Source organism: Trematomus bernacchii, unplaced genomic scaffold (assembly GCF_902827165.1).
Source record: "Trematomus bernacchii unplaced genomic scaffold, fTreBer1.1, whole genome shotgun sequence".
Lineage (NCBI taxonomy): Eukaryota > Metazoa > Chordata > Actinopteri > Perciformes > Nototheniidae > Trematomus > Trematomus bernacchii.
In genome coordinates this window covers 2,033,787-2,044,505 of record NW_022987616.1, presented here as the reverse complement: position 1 = coordinate 2,044,505, position 10,719 = coordinate 2,033,787, and the positions used below count along the sequence as shown (strand labels likewise).

General features: G+C 38.1%; 2 protein-coding genes across 2 annotated transcripts in view; one reads left to right on the top strand and one right to left on the bottom strand.

Moving 5' to 3' along the window:
• Nucleotides 1–1,666: 1,666 nt before the first annotated feature.
• On the top strand, nucleotides 1,667–8,393 carry LOC117484129 (very-long-chain enoyl-CoA reductase). Its single transcript, XM_034132600.1, has 13 exons — nucleotides 1,667–1,690; nucleotides 3,518–3,568; nucleotides 3,859–3,910; nucleotides 4,458–4,502; nucleotides 5,834–5,937; nucleotides 6,231–6,346; nucleotides 7,017–7,122; nucleotides 7,328–7,400; nucleotides 7,535–7,578; nucleotides 7,663–7,720; nucleotides 7,947–8,035; nucleotides 8,132–8,177; nucleotides 8,266–8,393. Exons 1-13 carry the CDS (start codon nucleotides 1,667–1,669, stop codon nucleotides 8,391–8,393), a joined length of 936 nt encoding a protein of 311 aa, XP_033988491.1.
• Nucleotides 8,394–8,933: 540 nt separating this feature from the next.
• abca4a (ATP-binding cassette, sub-family A (ABC1), member 4a) overlaps nucleotides 8,934–10,719 on the bottom strand; it is a 31,197-nt gene continuing 29,411 nt past the window's right edge. Inside the window, exons 47-50 of the mRNA XM_034132660.1 lie at nucleotides 10,594–10,697; nucleotides 10,417–10,509; nucleotides 10,041–10,290; nucleotides 8,934–9,918 (exon numbers count right to left, since the gene is read on the bottom strand). Coding sequence (XP_033988551.1) covers nucleotides 9,799–9,918; nucleotides 10,041–10,290; nucleotides 10,417–10,509; nucleotides 10,594–10,697 — 567 coding nt within the window. The 3' untranslated portion in view covers nucleotides 8,934–9,798. The remainder of the gene's footprint in view (nucleotides 9,919–10,040; nucleotides 10,291–10,416; nucleotides 10,510–10,593; nucleotides 10,698–10,719) is intronic.

Genomic DNA, 10,719 nt, shown 5'->3' with positions numbered 1-10,719 from the left:
GATGGTAAAGTCCGGCTCCTTTGAAATGCTCTGGCTGTGATGTAGACTTTTGATCATAGAAAGCAACTGCCAATACTGAGCTGTACACAGCTGTAAGAAATACTGGCTGGGTTGCACAAACTCTTCTAATATGTTCTCCTAATTGTTTAGGTTATTCCTCTCATGTTATATATATTATGGCCACAACCCCTTCCTCATTGGAATGTATCTTTGTATAGAAATACAAAAAGACAAAAAACGTACATTAAATGGCAAATGCGTGACCCCGGTGGCTTTATTGTAAAGATTGATGTACTTGCCACTAAAAGTAACCCAACAATTGATCAACCCATTACTCTTTAACCCAGTGACTGAAGCTCAAATGGAAATTGGAAGAATAAAGTTGTGGATAATAATCAGACATAATGGTCCTAAAGTCCAGCAAAGAACAGTGTCATCCCATACAGTTTGGAAACCTGTGAAAATGTGTATCAAATGTCTCATGGTGGATCCAACTGTATAGTTCCCAGTCATGCAAGGAATGATACTCAAATATCTGAAATGGATTCGCCCTCTGGGATTCCTCAATGTGCCCAGCAGATTTTATAACAGTCTAGCTGTTATGGCTGTATTTTGCAAATGCAAGTTAGAATTATTTAGTGGCTGCAGACCACTGCACAGATTTAATCATAGTCAACGCTCAGGTGTAAGTGTCAGGCGAGGGTTAACATATAGTAGCCAATCTCAGTCTAATTAATGACTAAGTAGCAAAATGTATATTAAAAAATGTCCATTGTTCTACTTTCTTACATTAATAAAATGTGTCATTATCCAATCATTTCAATGAAACATAATGAAAAGATTAAGGAAGTACAATATGTGCATAATAATTCAGATAGCTACCGTAACTTGGAAGTTTAAAAGCTATTTTAGATTTATTAAAGCACCACAAAGCTACCGTTAAGTAAAACACACAGGGTGTAACGTGCCGTGGTGTGTTTGTGTGTGTTTCTACCCATGATTCTCTCCCTCTACCCATGATGCTCTCCCTCCAGGTGCTGCCTCTCCCTCAGGTGTTCTCAATCCCCAGTCAGGGCCTGCCTAAAGGCCTGAGGAAGGCTGGAGCACTCTCACTTCGTTCTCCTCTGAGCTGCGTGTGGGACCAGTGCAGCCTGTGGGACGTGTTTAATAGTTGGTGCTAGTTTTTGGAGATGTGCTCCAGTGTATCTTTTTGCATTGTTTACGTTTATCACATTGTCTTTTGGTTACGTAGATCAGTTTCCTCTATCTTTTTTTCTCCTGGTTATTTTATATGTTGTCACTTCCCTTTTACCCTAGACTATTAGGGAACGTAACAAAGGGAACAACAGGAGGAAGCAGAAGGAAAGAGACATGGGGGGTGGTGCAGGGCTTCAGGAGTGTCTCATGTGATTCTGTGTCCCAGCACCATCTCTGAGAAGGGAGAGAGAGAGGACGAGAGAGCGGGAGAGAGAGAAAGAGAGAGAGAGAGGGAGGAAAGTAGGCTGTAAAGAATAAGGGGTCAGTCCAGGGATTGTCCTCGCAAGGAGAGGAACTACTTCTGCATGTGTGTGAGGGTGATGAGTGTGCATGTTGTGTTTGCCTTCTCTGATGTTTGAGGTCGTTTGCTTCCCCCTGTACACAGAGGACATATTAATATTTCACCGCCATGAGTCGGACCACCTTTTTTGAGGTAAGCATAAATGTATGTAATTAAGGTACGTGCCAGAAATGTTGATTAACTGAAACTTGTCATGTCCACTTTGACAGAACATTTTAAATTGGTTTATTTGACAAGGCCTCAAGAGACTCACTTTAAGAAGTATGTTGCAGTGGTCAAGCAGAACTGGAGAGATCATTAATAATGTTGCAAAGTTTAAAGAGTCAGCAGAGTTTATAAAGTCAGAGTTTTTGTGTCAATGTAAACTGAGGTGGATTTTCCTTTTGTATTCAGTGTCCTGTCTCAAGTTCATCAGCTTTTTCTAAGTAGAGAAATGAATGCTAAGAGACGGATATAGACACCGTGAAGGGACAAACTGGATAACCTTTGATGTTGAATGTCTGAAAAAATACCACTTTGAATATAAAGAGTAAATGTTCATTTGAAAACCACTTTACCCCTCACCTAGACAAATCCCTCTCAATCACGCATGCACATGTTCTGTATGACCTGTGCTGTCAGCAGAGCCTTCGGTTCCCATGAGAGGACAGGGGCGTCTGATAATCTGATTTACAAGGACACAGCACAACTGAGTGCACACGGTTCTACAACACACCACCCTAATGACATCCTTAGTCTCTCTGTGAAAACGCAGGTGCATCAACATGTGCTCCTAGAATGCATTTGGGAAAGGTATAACAGATGGAAAGCAAAACAAACCCGTCTCCCAGGGTGCCCTTTACTGAAACATCAGCATGGCTTGTGCTCACACCCTGCAAAGCATGAACACACTGCAAAGGTTTAGATAAAATGCTCATACTTTAAATCTTAGAGTCTATTGCAGGGTATTTTTGTGAGAATCTCACTGTATAAAAACTTAGGTGAGTGTCATTTCTATTTAAAGAGTGCAAGTCAATTTCTTGTTTGAAGATGTGCTTGATCAAATGAAGGGGAGGTTGCTACTGATACAAATCAAGAAAGAATCAATGGCTAGGTTATTGTAAATTAGCATGGGCACAAGATTAAAAGACTTGCGAACATGTGTTTTTTTTGCAATGCACAGAGCAGATTGTATAAAGCTCTCTCTTTACCTCATCTGTGCACTCAGCAGATCTTGAGGTATCCATTAGTGGGTTGTTACACTGTCCAGTAAGGGAACCAATTTAGCTAGGACAGCTCTGCTGAGCAGCACAGTATGGAGTGCTTTCAGAGCAAATTGTGGGATGCCACCCACCATCCTCCTAGCAAATGCTGTACATCACCACTGACATGGTTTAATTAAGAGGAAAAAGATGTGAGCAAGAGAGCAGCAGGACAACACATCCTTGTTCCCCCTATCAGACTCCACCGGCCTTATTATTCAGATTGAGATTTTGTACTTGATCAGGAAAACTGGACACTTGGCAGTATAGGTCCCCTGATGAGAAGCAATATTGTAGTATTTTCATAGATATTTCTATGGTTGACTCAATCATACAAAGGTATTTATCATAAGGAATAACAAAGATGTATGTATATGTAGACAATTCGATCAAATCATGTATGCTGCAAAGTACAAAGCTGATATTTATTGCAGTATATGTGTCAATAACATGAATATTTTAAAGAGGCTGATCCTAGATCCTTTGTATAAGAAAAAAAGTTCTACGTGGCTTATGAGAAAAACGTAACTACATAAATCAGCAGAAGGTGTTTGAAAACAATCTTTTATGGAGATACTTATTGAGTTGACTTTTAGGGTTACATCTCGTTGCAGTAAATACATCTAAGAAAAGAATGGAAATCTGTCAACAATTTGTGTGAAACTTACTACCTTGTTGTTAAGCAATTTAAAGTTGGTACATCTTGTGTTTCTCTTAGGTGAGGGTCCTGAATGGCAAGACCAAAGAGCATCTTTGTTTTTTAGATAAGGTATGAAAACATATTGGCATGTATACGCTTTTTCTCTTTTTTCCCCCATCATGTAGATGTACTGTAAAGTAGGATAAACAACTCTTTATTAAAACTACTTACACTCTGTTAAATATTCCATTTATATTCTATTTTTGTTTATTGGGCATACATTTGACACTTTGCGCACAATTCAGCCTGTGATCATGTCTGTGTTATCTTCTCTTGGGATGAAACTTTAAATAAGCTCATTGGCGTGATAAAAGATCCGGCTGCACATCAAGCATACTTTGTGTTTTTATTCCATTCAGGTTGAGCCTTATTCAACAATAGGAGACATTAAGAGCCTCTTCCACAAATCATGTAAGTGTTCATATGCCGTTTTTGGTTTTATACTATAATTTGTTTGTGTTATTTACTGGCTTTTATGTTTTAGCTGAGTCCTGGACAGGGAAATTCCAATTGTTTGTGTAGAGTATAGTGCAATTTCATTAACAGTAAGATTTGTAAAGATGCTTGTTATCCAAGAATTTAATTTCAATTGATTTTGTATTATTGCATTATTTGTGTATTTTATTGCACAAAACTGTTAACTACTAGTTGAATTCAATCGATTAGCTTGCCGAGCTATTGATTGACATATTTACAGTGCATAATGTCCAACCACTTCGCCAAACAGATGTTTTGTTAAAAAGCTATTCCTTCTTTACTCCTCTAAAGCCCACGTTGGTAACATTTTTTATCCTCACTGTGCGTCTGGTCAAAAACGCAAACAAAATCTATCAGAGCAGTGACTCCATTGTGATCCGTTATTGTTGGGCTTGAGGCCAAAAATCTGTGAGTGCAATGCCAGTTATGTTCAATCCTGTGTATCTGTGTATGTGAGTGTGTGTGTGTTTGATCCTCTCAGATCCTCACTGGTATCCAGCAAGACAAGCCCTGAGCCTTGACCCCAGTAAGTAGCCATATTGTGTCCTTTTCATTTTTCATTCTTAATATTACAATGGGTGATAGCTATTTACTGTTTTAATGCTGTTCACAATCTGAACTTCATCAACCACAATAATTAAAAGTATGTTATCTTTAACATGAAAAGATTATATATTATGTCGAACGATATGGAAAAAAGTCATCGTATAGTATGTCTGAAATATGATGAAAACATAAAAAGTGAAAAGAATACTTGTTATATTATATCGAAAACATTGAGAAAATATATATACTATATATATAATGTGTCAGTTAATGTGTAAAAGTCGTAGTACTGTGTCGGAAAACAAATATTAAAAAAGTACAGTTTGTCAAAATATAATTAATTAATTAAAATATGAAAAAAGTTATAGTTTGTCGAAGAAAAAAAAAAAGCGACATGTCGAAAATATATTTAAAAAACAACATGGTATAGTCTGTAGAAAATACGCAAAAAAATGGCACATGTCAAACATTTTTGAAAAATAGAAAAAGCATTCTATTTTAATGCAAATCATTTTAATGCAATAATAACGACATACTATACCACGCCTGGTTCTACACACTATACCGTGCCTTATTTCGACATAAAATAACATGTTTATTTTTTGTCATTTTTATCAACATACTATACTACGCCTTATTACGACATACTATACCATTCCTTATTTCAACATAAAATACTATGCTTTGTTTTTTTTATTTTTTGACATAATATATTGTGTCGTTTTTGCCATTTTTATTGACATACTATACGACGCCTTATTTCGACCATGCCTTATTTCAATTTTTGTTTTATTATAACATTGACAAATTAACTTTGCTTTGCATATGGAGGTGAATGAAAGCCTCAAAAAGCACCCCTCATCTTTACCGTCACAGTCATGTTTCCTATCATCAAACCTACATTTTAAAAAGGACCTACCGTGAGTTGTGATGTTGTAGAGCTTTAATTAAATGAGGGCTATCTTGTTACTAAAAAGAACAGGGTGGAGACGTTGGTTTGAAAGCAATCTGGGCCAGTTCCCCCTAATGGTATTCTAAAAATGTCATCCAATTAGAGCAACATATTATCTGTGGCCATGCCCCCTGTGAGCTTCCAGGTAGAGGGAATGTGTGCTGAAAATCTGAACCGACACTCTGATACCTCAGTTTAAGCCACACAACTTCTTAAATGTACCTAGTAATAATTTATTTCAATGTGATTGTTATTGATAATTCTGTCAATATGGTAATTCCAGATAAAGATGTTTTCAGATAAAGTTGAATTTGTGAAATATAAAAAATGTTTTGTTCTTCTTCCTTTTGTTCTTATAGAGGACAAATCACTCAGAGACGAAGACATTTTACAGAATCTACCAGTCGGGACTACTGCTACCATGTACTTCAGAGATCTTGGTCCTCAGATAGGTTGGACTATGGTAAGAAGAGCACACTCATATATTACTGAAAGTTGAAATATGTCAGTGTCTGGCCTTTCAAGTTCAAATCGATAATTAAGGCCGACAAAGATATAATTCATTTCATTCAACTTCATGTATACAGCACATTTCACACAGGATAACATGCAACAAACATTTATTCAAATGAAAATGACAGAATAACAATAAAACGTGCAGGATATACAAGTTCCAAATCATATAACTCACACTTACTCACGCAAGTTCAATTTTTTTTTGCATATTACCTTTATTAATACTTGTTTTGTTTCCAGGTGTTTCTGGCAGAGTGCATCGGGCCCCTTCTCACCTACCTCCTCTTCTATTTTCGTGTGCCGTACATTTACTCTCACAGATATGCCTTAACCTCTAGTCCTCATCAGGTTGTCAGGTAGGTTGTGGGTTTAAAAAAAGGAATTCAAGTTTGGAAACAATGCATTTTTCATTCATGTCAGGGAATAATTTCCCCTGCATGTCATCTTTCGCCCTCTGACTCAGATGCCCAGCCTTGGGCAGCCGCTATCTCCCTTAAGGAGGGGCTGCCCTAGCATATTGTTGATGTACCAGTTTATGACCGGGCAACTCTCGGTCAGAGATAGTTATTGTTATGGGACACCTGGAACACATCCTTCTCGGGGTGTAGATGACCCCGAGCCATAAGCGACAACAAATGTGATTCAGTGTCCTCAGCTGTTTAGTCTATCCATTGAAGAATGTTGATTATTGCACTCTGAACTAGTAAAAACGTCGAACTACAGAAGGGTTCTTCAGAATTGATTTGGCATCTCAACTGTGTGGTCAGATCGTGGCCCGTGACATGTCTTGTGAATTCTCTGGCCGAAGCTCCAAATAAACCGTCAGTGTTTGCCATCAAAGCTCCAGCTCTCCTCGTGTCTCTCTGAGTCCTGTTTCTAATTGCTTCAGAAGTTTCCCCCACAATTCATACAATTCCTTGTCATGCGGTGGTGTTTCATCCAATGATGTATGTTTGGCACTTAGGGCAATTATAATCTCAAATGATACTGGTACTTCTGACATCCTCCCACCTCTCTCTCCCCCAGACTAGCCTGTGCCTGTCACACCTGCCACTATATGAAGAAGTTGATAGAGACTATCTTTGTGCATCGTTTCTCCCATGGGACCATGCCTCTCAGGACGATAGTCAGGGTGAGGACATGACCACCCATGAAAAGATGAGCCTCTGACCGCATAATGACAACCTCTGATACAGAATGCTGCTGACAACAGTCTCAGATGATGAGGAGAAGTCATTATTATTGGTCTTTTTTTAGGTGTGTTTAGTAGTTAAACATTTGAATTGTAAGTACATTTTAATTTACATCGACCAGTTCAAAGTTGTTTCCTCTCTTAGAACTGTTCCTATTACTGGGGTTGCTCTGCTTGGTTGGCCTACTATATCAACCATCCACTGTATACACCTCCATGTAAGTCAGCCTATGTGCACACACACACACACACACACACACACACACACACACACACACACACACACACACACACACACACACACACACTCTGCAAGCAGCACCAATCAACACCAGCTTATATTTCTTCACAGCATATGGAGAACTACAAGTCAACTATGCATTATTCATATTTATGGTAAGTACATTGAAATTCCATATAGACTCAAAAACATTTACAATGTGTTTGACAGTAAGGGTGCAAAATGCTTTTTTCTGTTAGATGTGTGAACTGGGAAACTTCTCCATTCACTTGACTCTAAATAATCTCAGAGCAGAGGGTGAGTTGTTGCATTATTCTGTTGACGGTGTCTAATCCATCCATTTAGATTGTTTTTGTGATAAATATATTAAAACGTTAATTGTCCCTGTTTTAATAGTTGCTTAATTCATGCTGACAATATTTTTGGTTGATTCACCATTAAAACATGCATGATACTGGTTTTTTAAATGCTTACATTTTAAATGGTAACAAAATATATGTTTTTGTCACACACTATTTCTCAGGATCCAGGTGCAGAAGATTTCCAGCACCAACAAAGAACCCCTTCACATGGCTATTTTTCTTTGTTTCCTGTCCAAATTACACATATGAGGTAATCAAGAGCCTTTCAAGTAATTCATCATTGCACATAATATTGCACAGGCTTGTGTGTTTACCTCTCTGCCTGTATTTTTGACACATACTCTAGGTTGGAGCTTGGATGAGCTTTTCCATCATGACCCAGTGTCTGCCAGGTATGTTCAGTAGTATTACAGCAGTACATTATGTTTTATTGGCATACATCCACTTGTGTATTCTCTACTTGTATGTTTTGTTTTCCAGTGGCATTGTACACATTACTGGGGTTCCTTCAGATGGCCATCTGGGCCAAAGGGAAGCACAAAGCCTACAGCAGGGAGTTCAAGGACTATCCCAGCGTCCGGATGGCCATTATCCCCCTGGTTCTCTGATATTGATCAAAACAAAATGAACTATTGTAGCATACAAGTTATGTATTTTCACAGTCCTCAAGGGTTTTGCACTAAAACGATGTTTGCTGCTGCTAAGGCCAATACTATGCAATATATTTTATATATCTATGTACTGAAAGGGGTAGGAATGTAAGCAATAAGATTATGGCAATATACTGGAACATCTAAAAAATATAATACGTTCATTTTTTGTTAGTTTGTTCCCAGTGAGTATTTATCATTACAAGCTGACTTATTAACCCACAGGTTGAGACACTTATTTTCAATGATACATTCTTGAAGCACTAAAAGCAGATGTTGAATGATGCTAATAATAAGCTTCTCCACCATTTATCTCAGATTTGTACTTAAGAGAAATGGAAACTATACTGTAGAAATGTGACTTCTGGAATGAATGTGTAGAGGACTCATCAGTCAATAATAACAGTTGTTCTCCAGCCCTACTGTCTAATCTCAGGTTTTAAAACGGTTTTGTATACATGTGTATGTGAGTGACTTGAGTTAAAAATACATCACACACGATTTCTGTGGGGAAAAGTCCACATCTTAAGTGTTTATTTATTTGATATGAAGCCCCGATAACATTTTCATAATGATAAAGCGCAAAGTGTGAACAAGATATGTGTGGCAGAAAATCATCACATGATATTAAAATGAATACCATAGCAGCAAGAGGATTTTGTAAAAAAAAAAAAAGAAAGCATTAGCTGTATTGCACTAGCCGCTAGCAGAACATCTTGAAAATAATTGTGATGCTTCAATTAAAGCTGCATCAATAAAGTGCTAAGAATATTGTGCTTATTCTGCAAATCTGTAGAAGGCAAAACAAATATGGCGTCTGAAAGCAAATTAAAAAAGAAACACGGAACCTTCATGCTTTCTCCACATTCCCATCACAACATGATATTGAACCTTTTTTTTTACACGTAAGCAATCAAAGTCACGGGCAAATCAAGTTCTGTTTTTTAGTTTGCAAGGCCTACAAGGTGAGCAAGACTTGGAACATAAAGCACGCACATGCGCCACAATTTCCAAATTCCAAAGCCCATTTACTGCATTGCTGGAAAATAAAAGTATTGCAACATGTCAAATCAACAGTCAAATATGACATATATGATCATGTCCTACATAGGGCTGCTTCAATCACGAACTGCATTTCAAGATCCAACCCCACATAATGGATCAACAAGGACTGCCCCACTCAAAAGGCTCCTCCAATGATGTGATATACACCCTTCTTTTGCTCAAATATGAAGGCATAAGTCACTTGTCTCCAACAGACCAGGAATGTAGAGATTCTTCTTTTGACTGTTTTATTTGAAAAGGAGGTTCAACTTTCATTCCTCCAAAGCATCGTCCTCTAGTTGAACTCATGAAAGTAAGTTCACTTCTTCAAAGGCTTGAAGGGTATTGCTTCAATATATCGCTGTGCCCCAGCAGCTTTTGGATGCAACACGATAGCTTCGTCCTCTCTAGACTGTTGCTTGGCGAAATTCACAAAAACCTACAGGGAAATACATAGAACAAATTAAGATGAACCTATTTCCCTAAGACAAATAAACAGCTGCTGTGGATTTTGGCAAATTTCCATTTCATAATTGATCATGTTTCAATATGCTCATTTACCTGGTCAAGAGTGGTTTGGGACACTGAGTAGTCCTCTATGTTGAGCTTGTCTTTGTTAGCTAGGACCATTTGAAAGATCTTAGCCAGGGAGGAGAAGGAAATCTTGTACTGCAGAGTGTTGTGGTGTTTCTCTCTCTGTATGCAGCCGGGGAAGGTGCTCTCCATGAAGGCTTCAGCAGGGGTCAGGTCTGGGGAACAACCAGGTTTAGCTGCCCTTATCTTCATGGTCACCACGTAGCCGTCACCAAACCTACAGTAACATTGATGTAAAGAAACAAAAAATCAAAACACTTTCCGAAAATTCGAATTGGTTCATTAATGTTTCAGGAATATAATTAGAAATGTTGATACATGGTATAGAAGTATAATGACTAACTTGTATTTCAGATGCTGAATAGTTCCCAAACACTTAAAGGATCCATTAACCATAATTGCTAAGCGGGTACATAGCGCCTCACATTCCTCCATACTGTAAAGAAAGATGGTGAAATTAGAATTCAATGAAATGCATTCACACACACACACAGTCAGTTAGCCACACTAGATAAATTACCTATGTGAGGTGAGGACCACAGCACGTCCGTCTTGAATAACACTCATGATGGAGTTCCACAGGAAGCGTCTGGAGAGAGGGTCCATGCCTGTAGTGGGCTCATCCTTATGTACAGTGATTACAAAA